Source organism: Podarcis bocagei, assembly GCF_964188305.1.
Source record: "Podarcis bocagei genome assembly, chromosome: 7".
In the NCBI taxonomy this organism is placed as follows: Eukaryota; Metazoa; Chordata; class Lepidosauria; order Squamata; family Lacertidae; genus Podarcis; species Podarcis bocagei.
Window position 1 is genome coordinate 6,705,753 of NC_138132.1, and position 20,783 is coordinate 6,726,535.

Here is a 20,783-nt window from a genome sequence, read left to right on the forward strand (position 1 = left end):
ATCATCATCATTGGCTCTCGTCCTGCCCACCAGTAGCATGTGGCCCCTGAAAGGTTATCCTGAAATGAATACGTTCTTGAGATTAAAAGGTTCTCTGCCCTTGTTGTGAGGGTAGTGACTTTGCTTTTGAAGAATTCTTTGAAGAGGCAGGGGAAAGTGGCTGTGATGGAGGCTGAGTTTTCTTATTCTTTTTTCGGAGGGTACCAAATCAACAAATCTGAAAGGTTGTTGGCTTAAAAACAAACAAACAGCTTTTGATTATCAAGATGAGAGCCACAATCAAAATTGTATCCTGCTGGAAAAAAACGAGACTGCTTCCATAACCAAGCCAGGCTTTCTCGATGTCTAGGCCTGAATTCAAATTCTTTGATGAGGCAGGGGAAAGTCTCTACAGTGGTACCTCGGGTTACAGACACTTCAGGTTACATACGCTTCAGGTTACAGACTCCGCTAACCCAGAAATAGTACCTCGGGTTAAGAACTTTGCTTCAGGATGAGAACAGAAATCACACAGTAGCAGCGCAGCGGCAGTGGGAGGCCCCATTAGATAAAGTGGTGCCTCAGGTTAAGAACAGTTTCAGGTTAAGAACGGACCTCCAGAATGAATTAAGTTCTTAACCCGAGGTACCACTGTATAAGGTGACTGTGATGGAGACTGAGTTTCCTTTTTCTTTTTTTCAAAGGGTACCAAATCAACAAATCTGAATAGTTGTTGGATTTTTAAAACAAACAAACAGCTTTTGATTATCAAGATGATAACCGCAATCAAAATTGTATCCTGCTGGAAAAAACTGGACCGCTTCCATAACCAAGCCAGGCTTTCTCGATGTCTAGGCCTGAATTCAATTTCTGGGCCTCCTTTGCCCAGGCTTCTTTCTGCTACGGTGTTCCACCTCACCACCTTGTCCCGGTTTCCTGAAATGTCCCTGCAACGTTTCAGTCCTGTTTCTCTCAAACTTTTAAACTCTTAACTCTCCCCAATGATGTTATTTCTCTTTGAAACTGTTCCAGGAATAACAGGGGATGGCAGAGAGAAATATCAAGATTTGTCTGGAATGGGGAAAAGCCAAGGATAAAAAATAAAATTTTAAGAGATGTGAAAGAAAGAGGCGGATTCTCACTTCCAGACTTAAAATTGTATTATGAAGCTGCACCCCTAGTTTGGATCCGAGATTGGATCAAGCTAGAAAGGGTGGAAATAACAGACTTGGAAGGACATGATAATAGGTTTGGATGGCATGCCTACCACTGGTATGGAAAAGCAAAAGTACATAAAGGATTCCACAACCATTTAATAAGATCGTTGTTTAAAGTATGGGGGAAATATAAAGATTTATTAGAACCAAAAACACCCTGGTGGCTATCACCTATTGAAGCACTATCACTTAAAACATTGGGGGGGGAAAGGAGAGTGGCCAACATATAGAGAATTGCTGGTTGTTGAAAGGGAAAGTTAAAATTGAAAGAATGTGACGAAATAAAAGCACATTTTGAAAGCTGGCTGCATCATAGACAATCAAAGGATATCTTTAAAGAGGACAATAAGAAAGGCTTCTCATATTCGATGTATGTAATGTATGAAAAAGAAAAATGAATAAAAATTATATGTATACAGTGGTACCTCGGGTTAAGTACTTAATTCGTTCCGGAGGTCCGTTCTTAACCTGAAACTGTTCTTAACCTGAAGCACCACTTTAGCTAATGGGGCCTCCTGCTGCTGCTGTGCCGCCGGAGGACGATTTCTGTTCTCATCCTGAAGCAAAGTTCTTAACCTGAAGCACTATTTCTGGGTTGGCGGAGTCTGTAACCTGAAGCGTATGTAACCTGAGGTACCAATGTATATATAAATAAACTCTTAACTCTTCTCTTCCTCCCTTTCTTCCCTTCAGACATCGTCACCGAAGCCCTGAGCAAGTTCAAGACCGGCCGAGCTCTTTGCGCTGCCCCTTCCCAGGAGATTCGCGAGGGTGAGTGGACATCCTCTTGAATTTCAGTTTCTTGGGGTTTTCCCCTTCTTCTAATCTTGAGCGCAGTTCTCCACATTTCCAACTTAAGAACGCAAGAAGAGGCTGCTGCAGATCAGGCCAAAGATCCATTTAGTCCAGCATGCTGTTCTCACATTGGAGAAAGCCAGCAAACTTGCCCCAAGCACAATAGCCCTTTCCCCGCCTGCGGTTTCCAGCAACTTCAGAAGCATTTATTCCTCTCAGTTGTGGAGGCAGAAAAGAAGCCATTGTAGCTACTAGCCATCAATAGCCTTCCTAACCAGTTTGCAATTTTCTGAAGTCCTCATGAAAATTCACCAGGATTCGATATCTTCTAATAGACACATTTCCCCCTGAAATAACGCATTCACGTGTGTTTTGTTTTTGCTCATCTGGACATTTTTATACAGACGCTTTAGTACTGGTTTTTGTACGCGTTACTTCACGGGAAACTGTAGCGCAAAATTCGGAGAAGTGCAAATTTCGAACTGTTTCAGAACTGGCACAGCAAGCAAGACGTCGAAAGGCCCTGCAGGCCAGGCATTTATCCTTGCCCTGGGCATGATGCCAAGCACAGCTACTGGGCACCATGCCCAGGGGAAAGCCCCCTAAATTCCTGTTGCCATTGGCCAATTCGGTGGCAGGAGGATGATCCGGCCTGCAATAGGTCAGTTCACAGCCCCGCCTGAGGGAAAACAGCCCTTCAGAAAGTGCAAATTAATTCAATTCGCCTTTAAATGAGAACTGAATCAATTTATTCCCTATCTGTAATGGGGGTTTAGGATTGGGGAGATGGACATGAGCCAAATTGAAGGAATAAATTTTCAGAGCGCTCAGCTGAGGGAGAGAACTTTTGAGTCTGCTTCTGGTTGTGGGCAACCAGTTGGCAAAAGAATTATTCTTGAAGTTCTCTTGGGTGACTGTGAAGAAGGCAGCTGCTTCTGGAGTAGAGCATTTCTTTTTAACCAACAGCTGCATTTGCTTTCTCACTCCCTGGGAAGATTTAGATCAGCCTTTCTCAAGCTTGGGTCCCCAGATGTTGTTGGACTACAACTCCCATCTCTGCCTTGCTGCAGGGCAGATTCGAGGGTAAACCATACGCGGAACGAGTCTGCCCCTGCGACTTGATGGAGGTAGAAACTGTCTCTCATGCCTTGTTACGCTGCCGTTTCTATGGGGATAGACGCTCGGTATTTATTACCCCTGCTGTGCAAAAATCTCCAAATGAATCCAAACTTCAGTGTCTAAAATCCCTGGTAGAGGACAAGGATCCTGAGATCACGCTAAGGGTAGCTAAAGTCTGTGCGATTGCCATAAAACTTAGGGAACAAGCTTAATCATTAATCATAATGATTAAGGCCTTAGATGATAATTTTACGTTATATGTTAGTGACTAAGTTTTAATTTATATATATTTTTAACTGTTGCTATATCTGTATTGTCCCTGTTATACCTAATTGCAAATTCAACTGTATCTCTATCATGTTTTAGGACTTCCTTGATATTGTATGTGGGCTGGAGTTGGTCTGTGACCGAAATAATAAAATTCATCCATTCACAACTCCCATCTTCCTTAGCTAACAGGATCGGTGGCCTGAGATGATGGGATTTGTAGTCTAACAACATCTGGGCGACCCAAGTTTGAGAAAAGCTGATTTAGATTCTTGTTAGATCTGGGTGGGTCTCATGAGAGATTTGGGGAGGCTACTGTGGCGCTGGATAAATAACTTTGTTGATACCGATTTTGAATCAGCTGCTGATTGATTCTCACTTGACTTGCAGAGCATTTGGTAGCCTTGAGATTACTTTTTGTGGCTTGTGTGTGTCTTCCGTGTCCCCATTTTGGACAACAGAAATAGACCGGATTGTCCAAATGCTTGTCCTCTTGAAAATATTCTCCCTTAACCCACAGGCTCCCCAGGTCACAGGACTCTGAAAGCATCTTTCAACTCCAAGAGGAAGGCCTCTGATGATGTGGCCGGGGCTGCTGAACTTTCAGCCAAGAAGAGGTACGTAGGAAACTGTCTTACGCAAAGCAGGACCCAGGTGTTTCAGGCAGGGTTCTCCTGGAGATCACCTGGAGATGCCAGGATTGAAACATCTGCACCCACAGCGAAAGTCTTTCCCTGTGTTGGGATTCCTGTAACCTCTGAAACCAGCTGGGCTTGTCTAGCCTGGGTAGGGTGTGCCCTCCATCCTCCCTTGGAGCACAGCCCATTTGGATTGGGACCTAGGGCCAGCTCAAAAGGTTGCAGGGACTTATTGGGGAAGACCCCCTCCCTTGGTGTATCCTCACCGCTCTTGTTACATCAGGCAACCTCTTTTTCATAGCTCGGTGCCTGTTTCTGTGCAGGTTCTGGTGATCAGCTGCCTCAGGTGTATTGTGTACGGCAGGTGTGGGGCTGGTCAAATGAAAGGCCAACAGGTTTCCCCCACCGCTGCTCTTCTCCCTCCTCATTCCTACCGCCCGCTTGCTTGCCAGGCGGAGAGTTTCCCCTGCCTCTTGGAACGCAGTTTCTAAATATATTACCGTATTTTTTGCACCATAACACTCACTTTTTTCCTCCTAAAAAGTAAGGGGAAATGTCTGTGCGTGTTATGGAGGGAATGCCTACGAGTGGCATGCCTACAGATTTTCCTCCTCTAAAAACTATGTGCGTGTTATGGTCGAGTGCGTGTTATAGAGCGAAAAATACGGTAAATTAAATTTGGAAACCTGGGAAATCGCTCATCCCATCCTTTTCTCCTGTTCCCCACTGCCAGGAGGTCATCCTTGGATCCAGCAAACACGGATCTCTTTGGGGATGCTGTGCCCCTGTTTGATCGGCCAGCGGATGTGGGTCCCTCGCAAGGTAATGATATCGTGACCACCGCCCACAAAACACACCTTGCTCAAAGAGGTGCTTGTTGCATGCATTTCACAGCAGAGCTCAGTTACCTGAAATTCTATGGCTCTATGCAAATGTAAACTGGTAGTACGTACTGTGTGTTTTTACTACAGCTAGCACGTTGTTGTTGTTTAGCCATTTAGTCGTGTCCACCTCTTCGTGACCCCTGGACCAGAGACCGCCAGGCACTCCTGTCTTCCACTGCCTCCCACAGTTTGGTCAAACTCATGCTGGCAGCTTCGAGAACACTGTCCCACCATCTCGTCCTCTGTCGTCCCCTTCTCCTTGTGCCCTCCATCTTTCCCAACATCAGGGTCTTTCCCAGGGAGTCTTCTCTTCTCATGAGGTGGCCAAAGTCTTGGAGCCTCAGCTTCAGGATCTGTCCTTCCAGTGAGCACTCAGGGCTGATTTCCTTCAGAATGGATTGGTTTGATCTTCTTGTAGTCCATGGGACTCTCCAGAGTCTCCTCCGGCACCAGAATTCAAAAGCATCAATTATTCGGCGATCAGCCTTCTTTATGGTCCAGCTCTCACTTCCATACATCACTACTTGGAAAACCATGGCTTTAACTATACGGAACTTTGTTGGCAAGGTGATGACTCTGCTTTTTAAGATGCTGTCACAGCTGCTTACATTTTTTGATTCCTGATGTTGCAGCTTCCGAGCTTCAAAATTCACTGCTATGCCACAGCCGGCTGCATGCAGACCTAATCTGTGGATTAATTGTTTAAAAGGCTGGCGACGATGGATCAGCTACAGATTCCTGAATCAGCGCTTACATTAAATTGTTACATCAGTGTTTGTTTTAAGAAGGAAGGCAATAGGCTTGCCTTTAAGAAGCTGAAGCTCTGTTGTCTCGCCTGTCTTCCTTTGTCAAGTTGTCATCCATCTGTCTCAAGAGCCAATGGAGTGCACTTCCGGGGGTGAACTCAAACTGCTGTGTTAGCATCACTGAAGTGACTTCCCTGGGGTGCAAAACTGGGCAGTGTGTATTGAGGTCTTGGGGTGCCTAGATGACACTGCTGTGGTCCAAAGGAATTCAATAAACACACAAGACGTAACCGGCTGTACGTTTGAAAAAATAATAATATATACTATTCATTGTATTGAATTGTAGATTTCAACAGAAGTAGCTCATAAAGTTCAACGAAAAAAGCAGAAGACCCGGTGGATCAGTTCATTCTCTAATCAGTTTATGCATAAGGTCCATAGCTACTACCATGCTACAAGATCCACTTTCCTGTGATATCATATATGAGTTTATACTACTGATGAAGCCCAAGACGGCGAAACAAGGCTAATATTCCGGAAGTCCTTGTCTTAGACTCTGTGAAAGGATTCTGTGGAACTGCAACAACCTTTTGTGTGGATTGTTGGACTCTATGAACAGACAGGTGGAATAGACACTTTCACATATATGGACCTTATGCATAAACTGATTAGAGAATGAACTGATCCAACGGGTCTTCTGCTTCAGTCAGACATAGTTTCTCACCTGTTTTCAATGTCTGCTCCAGACTTTTCTCTGCCAACAATCCCTGTGACTGAGGGATTACAGTGGTGCCTCGCAAGACGAAAAGAATCCGTTCTGTGATTCTCTTCGTCTAGCGGTTTTTTCATCTTGCGAAGCAAGCCCATTGACGGATTAGCGGATTAGCGCTATTAGCGGCTTTTAGCGGCTTATCTGCTGATCGGATCAGCTGATAAGCGGCTTAGCGGCTTAGAAAAAGGGGGAGGGGGAAAAACCGCAGGAACTCGCAAGACATTGTCGTCTTGCGAAGCAAGCCCATAGGAAATTCGTTTTGCGAAGCACCTCCAAAACGGAAAACTCTTTTGTCTAGCGAGTTTTCCGTCTTGCGAGGCATTCGTCTTGCGGGGCACCACAGGGATTGTCTATATTAGATTTGAAGTAGTTATTCTTTATTTTTATATTTTTAATCATTTTATAACGCAACTAAACAACAAACAGAAAAACAAACAATACAAACAAATTCTTGTCTTATCCTTATTTTTTCTAGACATTGTTAGGTGGGCTTCCCCAAGTCCCCAAATCTGATTTTCATTTTACCTCATCTTTAGCAGTTTATATATATCATAATTTCTAACCATTTTTTAAATCACGCTTACTTTTACCATAAAAATCTTCACATTTTATCACTTGCAAATAATACTATTTTAAAATACACTATCTTCTACTTCTAACCCTACAGCCTATATCCACTTCCAAAGCTATTCTAAGATTTAAATATTAACATATTTTTAAAAATATTCTTTAAACTTCTTCCAGTCTTCTTCCACCGTCTCTTCTCTCTGGTCTCGGAGTCTCCCAGTCAGTTCGGCAAGTTCCATATAGTCCATGAAGTAGTTATTCTTTAAATGTTTTTATTAATTTTATATAACTCTAGGCAGAAGTGCCTGGTGTTCCCAGAAAATATTGTGGGTTGTTTTTATAATGTGATCTGTGAGTTTGGACCCAGCTCGTCCCAAAAAAACACACTAAGTCACTCTGAAGTGATGTTTTGGTTTGCCATCTTGATTCAAAATGGCACCCAAATGGTCACGAAGACTGTTGCCCTCAACTTTGGGGACCTAACACGCTTCATCAGCCTCTTGAGTTGCCCAGAACAGTGTTCATGGGAAGCAACCCATAAACGGTACGAAATATACTTGTGTTCTCCCAACGCAGATCCTACAAGCCCTGCTCCCGTTTCTCCCAGAGGACCTTCCAGTCCGTTCTCCGATCTAGGGCGCCTCCCTGGAGACCCATGGACACCGGCTGTGAAAACTCAGAGGAGAAGGAGCAGCGGCAGAAAACGCCCCCAAAGGTGGGGTTGCAAGTGGGTTTTTCCATGGAGGGCGGGAGGGATGAGCTATGGTGGGGGTGATGTTGATGATAGGAAGACTTTGTCGTATGCAAAGATGTGGAAGCTTCCCTCCCCAAAAGCCCTGAGAGGGGGAGGTGAGAAATTTCCCACTGCATGTTTTGCTATTCTTGTAGTCTGTTGTGTTTTTGTAATGTTTTGCTAGTTGTCCTGGGTTCTCTTTGGAAGAGCAAGGTACAGAAGTGGACCAATAAATATCAGCTTCAGATAGGAGGGTTCATGGGCGCATGGGAACCCTGACCCACAGGCTAAATGTGCCCCACCAGACCTCCTCATTTTGCCCAGGGGGCCATTTTCCCTAGACCATGGGTAGGCAGACTAAGGCCCGGGGGCCGGATCTGGCCCAATCGCCTTCTCAATCCAGCCCACAGATGGTCCGGGAATCAGTGTGTTTTTACATGAGTAGAATGTGTGCTTTTATAATCTCTGGGTTATTTGTGGGGTGCAGGAATTTGTTCATTCCCCCCCAAAAAAATATAGTCCGGCCCCCACAAGTTCTGAGGGACAGTGGACCGGCCCCCTGCTGAAAAAGTTTGCTGACCCCTGCCCTAGACTACACCTACTTGCCCCATCCATGTCTGATGTCCTGTGCTTAATAATAATAATAATAATAATAATAATAATAATAATAATAATAATAGTTTATTATTTGTACCCCGCCCATCTGGCTGGGTTTCCCCAGCCACTCTGGGCGGCTTCTACAAATACACCAAAAATACACTAAGATATCACACATTAAAAATTTCCCTGAACAGGGCTGCCTTAAGATGTCTTCCAAATGTCAGGTAGTTGTTTGTCTCTTTGACATCTGATGGGAGGGTGTTCCACAGGGTGGGCGCCACCACCGAGATGGCCCTCTGCCTGGTTCCCTGTAGCTTTGCTTCTCGCAGTGAGGGAACCGCCAGAAGGCCCTCGGCGCTGGACTTCAGTGTCCGGGCAGAACGATGGGGGTGGAGACGCTCCTTCAGGTATCCTGCATAGTTTGTGTGCCTAAGCAGGTTCCCTGCAGGGAACAGGGTGACGCATCTGACCCCTGCAGAAAGCAGGATTTGAACTCCCAGCATATCAACTGTTGCAAGAGGAGTTCAATCCTGCCTGTTCACATTTTCCCTTCATCTGTGGGGGCCACGTGCCAACTTTGAGAGGCGGCTGGGACCGCATTGAAAGTGCATGGCTTTCCCCAAAGAATCCTGGGAACTGTAGAGTATCCCCTCACAGAGCTACACTTCCCAGAACTACGCTTCCCACGATTCTTTGGGTGAAGTCACGTGCTTTCAATGTACATGTGACCAAAGCATTTTGACTGCTTCACTCTCTCCCCTTCCCTTTCAGGAAGCATTCCGCTCTGACTCCCCCCTGCCGCTCCCCAGCGCCGTTTGAGCGAAAGGACACAGGGCGCAAATCCTTTCGCATCTTCTCCCGCAACAGCAAGGATCAGGTGAGTCCTCCGGAGAGCTAGAGACCCTCGCATGCTCCATGGCCCATCTATCCTCCTGTTTCTGTACTTTCATGCTTCTCGTTCCAGCCAGCAGAGGCAGCGAATGGCTAGCAATTTGTGTGTGATAACTGGTTGTTCTCACGGAGCTTTCCCTGACCTGCTGCTCTCCATATGTTTTGGGATGCGAAACCATCTGGTTATTGGTCATGCTGGCTAGGACCAATGGGTCTTGTCCAACAACATCTGCAGGGCACCAGAAAAATGAAATACAGTGGTACCTCGGGTTACATACGCTTCAGGTTACAGACTCCGCCAACCCAGAAATAGTACCTCAGGTTAAGAACTTTGCTTCAGGGTGAGAACAGAAATTGCGCAGCGGCAGTGGGAGGCCCCATGAGCTAAAGTGGTGCTTCAGGTTAAGAACAGTTTCAGGTTAAGAACGGACCTCCGGAACAAATTAAGTACTTAACCCGAGGTACCACTGTACTGTATTTTTCCGTCTATAAGACACCCCCATGTATAAGATGCCCCCTATTTTGGGGGGCTCAGTTTTAAGAAAATGGGGGGACATGTATCCGTGTATAAGATGCCCCCTAATTTTTGACATTTTTTAAAGGGAAAAAATCTAGTCTTATACACAGAAAAATACGGTAATTGCAAACTATGGCCAACTGTGCACCATATGTTTAAAACACTATAATGCCTCTTTAAACAGTCATGGTTTCCTGGGAACTCTAGTTTAAGGGTGCTAAGAGTTGTTAAAAAGGTAAAGGGACCCCTGACCATTAGGTCCAGTCGTGGCCAACTCTGGGGTTGCGGCACTCATCTCGTTTTACTGGCCAAGGGAGCCGGTGTACAGCTTCCGGGTCATGTGGCCAGCAGACTAAGCCGCTTCTGGCGAACCAGAGCAGCACACGGAAATGCCGTTTACCTTCCCGCTGGCTAGAACAATGCAGCAGTCTGATTGGTCCGCAGGAGCCACCCAATCCAGCTCCAGGTGGAAGTGAATCCACAACCTGATTGGCCTACAGGAGAATCCTGGAATTAGCCAATCACGTGCAGCCCATTGTGTAAATAATGTATATAAAGCCGATATTTTGGGGGAGCTTTCATTCCTCCTCACTACTGTGAGCTGAATAAAGAGCATGAAATCCACTCTCGACTCCGAGTATATGTCAGACTTCCTAGGTACAACTGTAGTTGTTTCACCCACGTTCGCCTCTGGACCTTCCTGCCTCTGGCATGTGGCCCCCAAAAGGTTTCCTGCTATGGAAAGTAGACCTGGGGAAGTTTCCCCACCCCAGCCTCTGATTGGATCTTTTGTTTTGTCTCCTAGCAACCGCTTCCTGCCTCCGCCAAAGCGAAGAAGATGGTGCCAGAGGCCTTGGAAGTCTCAACATCCCAGCAGAGATGGGCCTGGCTGCATTCACACAAGCTCAGAGAAAGTGAGCTAGGTAGGGTCTTGCTAAGCCTTGGCCTGTGGATTTTTCCCGCGCATCCAATAATAATAATAATAATTTATTATTTATACCCTGCCCATCTGGCTGAGTTTCCCCAGCCCATCTGGGCGGCTTCCAATCGAGTGTTAAAAACAATGCAGCATTACATATTAAAAACTTCCCTAAACAGGGCTGCCTTCAGATGTCTTTTAAAGAGAAGACAGCTGCTTATTTCCTTCACATCTGAAGGGAGGGTGTTCCACAGGGCGGGAGCCACTACCGAGAAGGCCCTCTGCCTGGTTCCCTGTAACCTCACTTCTCCAATACTTAACGGGGCAAAGGAGAGGTTCAGGAAGTATCGCAGGTGAAAGCCCATTTCTCCCGATCTAGGAAAGGCACAGCATCACCCTTACAAGAGGGCCTTCTGGCTGTTCCCTCGCTGCAAGAAGCGAAGCTACAGGGAACCTGGCAGAGGGCCTTCTCGGTGGTGGCACCCGCCCTGTGGAACGCCCTCCCACCAGATGTCCAAGAGAAAAACAACTACCAGACTTTTAGAAAACATTGGAAGGCAGCCCTCTTGAGGGAAGTTTTTAATGTTTAACAGACCACTGTATTTTAATACTTTGTTGGAAGCCGCCCAGAGTGGCTGGGGAAACCCAGCCAGAGGGGCGGGGTATAAATAATATAATATTATATTATTATTATTATTATTATTATTATTATTATTATTATTATTATCGCTCTTACTGTTGGAAAGTTCTTCCTGATGTTTAGTCAGAAGCCATTGGTCCGAGTCCTACCCCTCCAGAGTAGCAGAAAACAAGTTTGTTTCCTCGTCGATGTGGCAGCCCTTGAAATATTTGAAGATGGCTACACAGAACTACAATTCCCAGAGTTCCAGGGAAGAGGGATTGATGGTTCTGCCACGGGAATCCCAACCCTAATCTGTCCTTACTAGATAGGCAAAAGAAAACCACCAAGACAGCTATAAGCCTTGTGTGTGTGTTGGGGCAATATGGTCCTTAGGTGGCCTTGGGTGGTGATGGCAGTGGTGGTGAGGCTACCTCTGCTGGGCCATTGACAACTCCCAGCCTTTGCCAACCATGTGCCCTCCAGCTTTCGGACTACAACTCCCATCAGCACCAGCCCGGCACAGAATTGTAGTCCAAAACACCCAGAGGGCACCAGGTTGGCCAAGGTTGCTGAAGCCCAACCAGTGCTTTTTGTCGTTTGAAACAACTGCAAACAACCTCCTTCCTTGGAGGTTTCTAAGCAGAGGTTGGACGGACATCTGCCATTGATGCTTTAGCTGAGATCCCTGCATTGCAGGGGGCTGGACTAGATCAGGCATAGGCAAACTCGGCCCTCCAGATGTTTTGGGACTACATCATCCCTAGCTAACAGGACCAGTGGTCAGGGATGATGAGAATTGTAGTCCCAAAACATCTGGAGGGCCGAGTTTGCCTATGCCTGGACTAGATGAATCTCGGTGGTCCTTTCCAACTCAACAATTCTATGAAAGTCCCGCAGGTAAAGACAACCAAATTCATTCGGTGTGAGATCTTGGGCACTTGAACTCATGTTCAGATGAGCGTGCAGAAGCTCATCTCATATTTACCGGGGGTGCCACAGGACTCTGTACGGCTGCATGGCATTAAACACGACTCCCTCTTCTCTTGGGATGTCTTATTTTTTAGGATCTACAAGCCAGCCAGCCAGCGAAAATGCTTGCGGGCCTAGCTGCACAAATCCAGAGGCCGGAGATGCTGCGGCGAGATGTAAACACAGAAATCCCTGTTTGAATGCTGTCAGCTATGCACATCAGGAGCCAGATATGGATGCCTTGGTAGCGGCGGCCGAACTGCCAGATCCTCTACCCAGACAGCGCCATGTTCTACGGCGGTCGATGAGCTGGCCCGAAGAGCTTTCGGTGAGGGCTGCCGCAGAAGACAGCGAAATGGATTTCTCCCCTTCTGTCGGCCCAGGAGCGCATCATGCCCAGAGCTTCGGCCTAGCCGAGCCAGAGCAGCCTGACATGGAAGTATTAGTGGCCGGCATGAGGCAACTGGGCATCCCCACTGTTTGTGTCACACTGGCAGACAGCTGCCCAGAGAACGGGCCACAAAGGATGCTTCCCTCGGATCCTGGCTCCCCCAGCACTCTGGCCGACCGCTTCCGCCACCTCCCCGAGGCTCCCAAAACCGGCCTCAAGCGCCTGACCCTCAGCTTCCAGCGGGCATCGCCCCAGCCCGACAATGGGCCGGAGGCCGCGAAGCTCAGTGTCCCCAAGCGCAAGGCGGAGCGTCGCTTTGGCCGGTCCGTGAGCCACGAGAGTGGCCTGCCCTTGCAAGCCGGACAGGAGACTGGGCACGCGGCGACAAAGGGAGCCCCCGGGCTGCCCGCCAGGACCCCCTTGCTGTCCTTCAAGGCCTACGGGCGGCAGATCTGCATAACCCGAAAGAACATCATGATGTCCCTAGCCGGGCTGCGTGGCAAAAGGGAGGTGGCGAGGTCTCCGGATTCCGGCCTGCCGAGCCAGGATCCGCCAAGCGCCAACTGGAGCACCTGCTAGAGGGAAAGAGGAGTTGGACCTATGGCGTCTCTCCCCAAATTCCCTTGGATGGTGGCAGGAATAGGCAGCTTGTGGCCGTCCCAAACTCCCTGGACTTGCGGCAAAACGTGGCAGCAGCCGGTGACCCAACGACAGCTGGTTTTTCGCCCAGGTGGGGTTAATCATCATCTGTCTGCAGCTACTGTAAAACAACCCTGAAGGTGGGCTATCCCCACCAGAAACTATTTTCCTTTGCTCAGCATGGGGACCCCCTTCAGATATTGTCGGACTACAACTCCCATCATCCCTGCCCCTGCTGGTGGTGGCTGATGGGATTTGTAGTCCAACAACATCAAAGAGGCTTCTTATCCCTGCCTTTAACAAGATCCTGGTTTTAACACCAATTCCTGTTCTCACACGGCCCATTCTGATGTCCCAAACTAACTCCCCCCCCCTTCACTGTCTCTGTGTGTTGTTTTTGCCTTTTCACCAGCTAACCTTGTGCAAAGTTTTGTATAAAACCTATTGGTTGTGAGTGTTGGAAGAGTATCTATTTAGTAAACCCCCCTTCCCAAATCCACACCCTGTGTCCCCCCTCCAAATCATCTACCACTAGCAGCTCTGACTTTGTATTTTATACCCGTAATTCATATTATTTTTCTCCCCCCCCCCGCCCCCGGCTGCCCGTGGGGATCTGAATATTTGCAGGACTGGTCCTGGCACAGCAAACCGGAGCCTCAAAAAAATCACCGTTTAGAGTCGTAGAATTATGCTTGTTAAAATCACCATTGGAAGGGCTTTTCTCCTGCAGCTTATAAGTGAAGGTGAAAAGGGTCAAAATTATTGGTGGCTGGAAAAGGGAATAAGACTAAAAAAAAAGAAAATTCCTCAGTCACATATTATATTAGTTCAGTTTGCTGTTGGATGTTTGCGTGTGCAGGTCCCCCAGTCGCCCTCCAGGGGGCAGTCAGGTGCTTCCCTTGTTTCCAAATATACTCTTATTATTTTAAAGAAAATCTTTTTTGATGGGTATGTCTGCAACGCCTTGTATACCTTTTTTCTTAATTCTAACAAACACGAAATAATTAAAAGCAAGAAATACCACACGGCGGCTGTTTCTCCTAAATGACTTCCTCCTCCGTAACATGGGTTTTGTTTTTGCTTTTGCTTTTAACTCACTGAGTTGTCTTTTTAATTGTCCTTTGCTTTTCATTAGTCTTTATGCTGTATATATAAAGGTAAAGGGACCCCTGACCATTAGGTGCAGTCACGGACGACTCTGGGGTTGCGGCGCTCATCTCGCTCCATTGGCCGAGAGAGACGGTGTACAGCTTCCAGGTCATGTGGCCAGCATGACTAAGCCGCTTCTGGCGAACCAGAGCAGCACACGGAAACGCTGTTTACCTTCCCGCTGCAGCAGTACCTATTTATCTACTTGCACTTTGACGTGCTTTCGAACTGCTAGGTTGGCAGGAGCAGGGATTGAGCAATGGGAGCTCACCCCATCGCGGGGATTCGAACTGCCGGCCTTCTGATCGGCAAGTCCTAGGCTCTGTGGTTTAGAGTAGACCACAGTGCCACCCGCATCCCTCCTATATATATATATAATTCTGATTCTGTTAATGGCTGGTTCAGCCCCATCATCATTACTTGAAGCAAGGGGCTGAATACCTTCATACCTTGAAGCAATGGATCCAAACTACAAGAAAGAAGATTCCACCTAAACATTAGGAAGAACTTCCTGACAGTAAGAGCTGTTTGACAGTGGAATTTGCTGCCAAGGAGTGTGGTGGAGTCTCCTACTTTGGAGGTCTTTAAGCAGAGGCTTGACAACCATATGTCAGGAGTGCTCTGATGATGTTTCCTGCTTGGCAGGGGGTTGGACTCGATGGCCCTTGTGGTCTCTTCCAACTCTATGATTCTATGATTCTATGATTCTACCTTGGCTGCTGCAGTCTCTAAGTATTAAAACAAACAAACAAACAAACACTCATTTTTCTTTTTAGCAGTTTTGCCGGCATCTCTCTTGGCCCAGTGTCTTAAAATCCAGCCTTCCTCGATGCAACATTAAGATCCAGGCTCCTTTTGCTCATCAACTTCACTGTCAGAATGAAAAGAGAGGTTAATTTGAGGGATGCCCTCCAGTGGTGTTTGCGGGGGGGGGGGGCAAGGCGGAAGGAGGGGTGAGAATCTAAATTCAGTAAGTCATAAGCATCTGGAAGCAGAAAGCGGTGGAGGTTACATTAGGTTGATTTCAGCAGAGATGATAGAGCAGAGATGGGAAAATCTGTTGCTTCTCCAAATAAATCCATTTAACATTCTGGATCTATACTGTTGTAAATAAAAATATGCCCTTTTCCCTTATGGGGTATCCAAGAGCCCATATAGAGTCCTTACATAGGTTCCCTATTGGTAGGAGAAAATAACAGAGGCCAACCAGAGAATATTGAGAAGCAAAGCAGCTTGTAAGCTTGATCTTTATTGATCTGTTGCAACAGGGTGCTCGCCTCATACGCAGGAGAGAGGAGGGACCCAGAAAAATGGCACGCAAGGCCTTATAAAGACTTTTGAAATTGCCACCCTGTAGATCAAGACCACCCCCAGAAACATCATACTTACATCACAGAAGGGGTGTAACCTAAGACCACCCCTCAGATACATCCCACCTACATCACAGAAATTTTAATGTTGTTTTTCTCCTGTCACTATATCTAAGACCATAAAATTCCTATCACAATACAAAGCTTGAGTGTGGGACTGCATCTGCATTTAAAGCACCCCCCCCCAAAAAAAATACCGTATTTTTCGCTCTATAACACGCACCAGACCATAACACGCATGTAGTTTTTAGAGGAGGAAAACAAGAAAAAATACCCACGAAATAGTGGATATATGATTTTTGTGGTTCATGCTGTGGCCACAGACATGTGATCTGACAATGAGTTTGGAGTAGCCCAATGCAAAAATCCTGAGGATCCTTGTGGATCCATGCTTTGTAACCACGGAGGAGGGAAGGAAGGGGAACCATGGATCCTCTGCTCACGACTGCAGCAGATCCCCCCCGCCACCCGCAGGCATTCGCTCCATAACACGCACAGACATTTCCCCTTACTTTCTAGGAGGAAAAAAGTGAGTGTTATGGTGCAAAAAATACGGTAATCATCATCATGGGAACTGTAGATTGTTAAAGGTGCAGGGAATTGTAGATTGTTAAAGGTGCAGCCAGATGAGCGGGGTATAAATTATAAATTATTATTATTATTATGGGGCAAAAAGGTTCCGGCATTGCAAGAGGTTAGCTGACCCTGGTGCTCCCTTCCAATTCTATGATTCTCTGATTGCCTAGAATCAATCCTACTGTAAACGGAGTTCTCTGTTGCGGATCGCTTCTCCCAAACAATGCCCTGTTGCTTTGGTCTGTCTTTATATCTGCCACCTGCATGACTGTGCAGAAATGGAACATTTTTTTCCTGCTTGTCTTTCTGTCTCATCTGGCTTGGCTAAGCGGTGTTTGTTACTAGTCTTTGCAAACATCTTTCTCTCTCTCTCTCCCTCTCCTTTTTTCACCTCCAGAACTGGTTTCACCTTCAGCCTTTTCCCTGCTTCCACACAAACACCTTCTTCAGAGGTGAGGAATGAAGGACTGAAGGCTGCTTGGAATTTCAGCAGCCTGTCTGGAATTTTCTCTTCCTGGCGCTGAGCCAGGAACCAGGAACATATTTTTTAAAAAGCCAGCTTAGAAAATGTGTGGTCAGTTTTATCTCCTTACTCTCTGAAAGATGCAGACAGGTTAGGGCTTCAAAAATAAAAAAAAAACTGTATGTTTTCCCCACCCTCTCTACAATGCTGATGGCAGTGCGCCTTTAAGTTAATTAATTAAGGAAGGAACGGGGGATCCTATCATCTTTCCTGGAAAGAAAGCAAGGCTAGTAAGTATGAGAAATGCAATCCTTTTACAGACTGCAGAATGAAGAATCACAGAACTGTAGAGTTGGAAGGGACCCCAAGGGTCATCTAAGCCAACCCCCTACCCTGCAAAGCAGGATTCATGGCTAAATAATCTCTGACAGATGGCCAGCCCCAACCACTGTTTAAGGAGTGTGCGCCACCTTCTGAGATGGTCAATTCCACCGTCAAACAACTCTTGCTGTCAGAATGCAGCCAAGTATTAGACAACCTCCAGCATCAGATTCCCAGTTTATTTCGCAAATGAGCCACTTGAATGATTACCTAGTAATACAGACCCGGTAGTGATGTATGGAAGTGAAAGCTGGACCATAAAGAAGGCTGATCGCCGAAGAATGGATGCTTTTGAATTCTGGTGCTGGAGGAGACTGCAAGAAGATCAAGCCTATCCATTCTGAAGGAAATCAGCCCTGAGTGCTCACTGGAAGGACAGATCCTGAAGCTGAGGCTCCAATACTTTGGCCACCTCATGAGAAGAGAAGACTCCCTGGAAAAGACCCTGATGTTGGGAAAGATGGAGGGGACAAGGAGAAGGGGATGAGAGAGGACGAGATGGTTGGACAGTGTTCTTGAAGCTACCAGCATGAGTTTGACCAAACTGCGGGAGGCAGTGGAAGACAGGAGTGCCTGGCGTGCTCTGGTCCAGGGGGTCACGAAGAGGTGGACACGACTAAACAACAAATGAAATAATATGCAGTTGAAAAGCTTGACAATAGGACCCATGGAGGGGAGGGTGGGAAATCTGGAGATTCAGATAAATCTCGAAAAATGGATATGTACTTTGTATTGTTATAAATCTACACTTGTACAGTGGTACCTCGGCTTACATACGCTTCAGGTTACAGACGCTTCAGGTTACAGACTCCGCTAACCCAGAAATAGTACCTCGGGTTAAGAACTTTGCTTCAGGGTGAGAACAGGCCCCATTAGCTAAAGTGGTGCTTCAGGTTAAGAACAGTTTCAGGTTAAGAACAGACCTCCGGAACGAATTAAGTTCTTAACCTGAGGTACCACTGTACAATCAAAAATCATCTGGGAAAAAAGACTATTATATAATTTAAAAAACACAAAAACCCCACCATTAAACAGTTAATAACAGACACCAGTTAGCCATTACAAAATATAAGAAGAGTCCTTCTGGATCCGACCAAAGGCCCATGGAGTCCAGGATCCTGTTCTCACAGCAGCCAACCAGATGCCTGCAAGCTGGATTTGTGCACCAGAGCAACTCCCTTCTGCAGTTTCCAGGAACTGGTATTCAGAAGCTTTGCTGGCTCCGACTGTGGAAGGGGACAATATCCTGGCTCGTAGCTGCTGACAGCCCCCCAGGGATTCCTCTTTTAAAGCCCTTGTGGAAGGATGCGTTCCATGCGCTGGATGAATCCCCCTTGAGGTCTGCTGAGCCTGGTGCCTCCCTTTCTCCTAACATCCGATGCTCCAGGGAAGTTGGCAACAGGTAGAAGCCGTGCCAGGCTGCGCCTCTCCTTCGAATTGTAGGGTCCCTAGGGGTCATCTAGTCCAACCCAGCTGCGATGCAGGAATCTCCACTGAAGCATCCCTGACAGATAACCCTCCACCAGGGAAGGAGACCCCGCCACCTCTCCTGGGTTGGGGGAGCTTTTTCCGCAGCCGGGCAGCGGACAGGTAGACTGCTCCTGGCCAGTGGAGGCTCCACTGACCCCTGGCGACCGCAGCGGCGAGAGAGATCTCCCTGGTGAAGAAGGAGGGGAGAGATCTGGTGGCGAGAGATCCACTGCGGCTTCCTCGCCCCATCCTTCTCTCCTTCCCCTGTCCTTCTCCCCGCCCTCCTCCGCCCCTTCTCCATCCCCTCCTAGGGGCGGTCCGGGGGGCGGGGAGCCGGCCGGCTGGCTGGCTGGCGCTGCTGGAGCCGGGACGCTCCGCTAGTGTCTCCGCGGCTCCCGGCAGCTGCGAACGAGCCGGCCGAGCAGGGCGGGCGCCCCACTCCTTCCAGCTGCCCCCCAAGCCCAGCCCCCCAGCCCAGCCCAGCCATGGCCGAAGGAGGCGGCGAAGGAGAAGACGACGTCCAGTTTCTCCGGACCGTGAGTCTTTAATTTTTGGAGGGGGGGTGATGGAGGAGAAGAAGGAGGAGGAGGAAGATTGGGGGAGGAGAAAAAAAAACAGGAAAAAGGGGAAAGGGGGAGAGGAGGGGAGCAGGCGAAGTGGGGCGCGTGAAATTAGGGGTGCAGGGAAAAGGCAGCGCAATGCTAGTTAAGGTGGGAACTTCGGATGGGGGGCGCGCCCTATAACCCCACTTCCCTGGCAGCGAGCCCCACGGAATTCAAGCAGACTTGCTTTCCTTGGGGGAGGCGTTAGGATTGCGCTGTGGGGCAGGTTGGGGTGGAGGGCTGAAGGACGAGTTGTGGGGTGGAGGCAAGGAGGGCCCTGTATGGAGGGGGTGCAAAGTTTGGAGTACAAGGTGGGGATGGAGTTTGAAGGGCAGGGCGAGCCTGGGGGAGAGACCCCTGGCTGGGAAGAGGTGGGGGGGCTCGGTTGCATCTGGGGGTGACCCCTCAATGTGCCTACGGAGCTCTGGCTCTTTCCAATATCTTCCGTGACCTTCCTCAGGTCTGATCTTCCGTGCCAGCCTTTCCCAACCTTGTGCCCGCCAGTTGCTTTTGGACCACGCAACATCTGGAGGGGGCACCAGGTTGGGGACACCTTCCTGCTCTGTTGCTTGTCTGTTCAGGCAACTAACCTTTAAAAAAGAGGGAATAGTACTTATTTTTTTGGGGGGGGGAGAACTGGGGAATCCTGCACGCTTCAGAAAAGTCTTCGGGGTGTTGGTTTCCTTTAAAAATAAAATAAAAACAGGGGCCTTTTGTCGAACGTGAATTTGGGGCTTGGCAGGGTGCCGGTGTGATTGGCAGGCAGGCGTTCTAAACGGCAGAGGTAAATTAATATCAGCGAGCAACATTCAGGCACCGTCCTGAGCAATTTGGGTGAGGGGATCCTCTCTCCGGGACCCTCACGCTCTTTGGGGAGGACCTGACTGAGAAAGTTAGGGGCCTTGATCGATCTCCCTCCCTCCCCCCTCTCTCCCTCAGCGGGGGCTAAATTTAGAGGCAGCCCTGTTGTCCGTGGGACGTCAGCCACCGATCTGCCTCGGAACAGGTGGTGCCCACAGTCGGGTTGGATCCGACCCAGTTCCTCAATTCCCCCTCCTCTGCCCACTTCCATGTATGAACCCAAGACAGTTCACAAAGAGAACCCTGTTGGCCCAACATCTGGCCCAACATCTGGCCGATGGGGTGTTCGGCTGCGGGGCACGGAGGCCGCAGATCCTGCCCAATCTTCCTTTTCCTTTCTCCCCCCTCCCTCCTCCCCAAAGTCGTTCTCCCTTTGGATCGGGAGCATCTACCTGTGGATCTGTTTTGCTCAAGCTCAGGCTGTCCGTTTCCCGTCCCTAAATAATTTAGGCCCAAGAGGTTCTGATCGCTGTGGTTTCCTTGGGGCAGAGCCACCACGCATGGAGGACAAGTCCATTGATGGCTACTGACTCGGCTCTGCCTCAAGGGCCAGGGGCAAAAGTGCTTCTGAATCTCAGCTTCTGGAAGCTCTTGGGCTCAGATGGGCTTCCCAAAGGCATCTGGTCGGTCCCTGTGCGAACAGGAT

At 48.1% G+C, this 20,783-nt stretch overlaps 2 protein-coding genes across 13 annotated transcripts in view; both read left to right on the forward strand.

The window, feature by feature from the left end:
* Positions 1 to 14,012, forward strand: part of LOC308590323 (uncharacterized protein) — a 36,176-nt gene extending 22,164 nt beyond the window's left edge. For 3 of the 4 annotated variants that reach the window (XM_081200275.1, XM_081200272.1, XM_081200274.1), the window contains 7 exons: positions 1,890 to 1,967; positions 3,898 to 3,994; positions 4,749 to 4,837; positions 7,561 to 7,699; positions 9,089 to 9,194; positions 10,531 to 10,648; positions 12,331 to 14,012. In XM_081200275.1, the coding sequence (XP_081056401.1) occupies positions 1,890 to 1,967; positions 3,898 to 3,994; positions 4,749 to 4,837; positions 7,561 to 7,699; positions 9,089 to 9,194; positions 10,531 to 10,648; positions 12,331 to 13,205 (1,502 nt within the window). In that variant the 3' untranslated portion in view covers positions 13,206 to 14,012. The remainder of the gene's footprint in view (positions 1 to 1,889; positions 1,968 to 3,897; positions 3,995 to 4,748; positions 4,838 to 7,560; positions 7,700 to 9,088; positions 9,195 to 10,530; positions 10,649 to 12,330) is intronic. The other variant, XM_081200273.1, reaches the window with a different exon arrangement.
* A 5,000-nt stretch (positions 14,013 to 19,012) lies between these two features.
* The window catches only part of RYR1 (ryanodine receptor 1), a 208,782-nt gene continuing 207,011 nt past the window's right edge, over positions 19,013 to 20,783 (forward strand). For 8 of the 9 annotated variants that reach the window (XM_081200099.1, XM_081200103.1, XM_081200104.1 and 5 more), the window contains exon 1: positions 19,014 to 19,210. In XM_081200099.1, coding sequence (XP_081056225.1) covers positions 19,160 to 19,210 — 51 coding nt within the window. In that variant the 5' untranslated portion in view covers positions 19,014 to 19,159. Of the gene's footprint in view, positions 19,211 to 20,783 lie in introns of all 9 variants that reach the window. The other variant, XM_081200102.1, reaches the window with a different exon arrangement.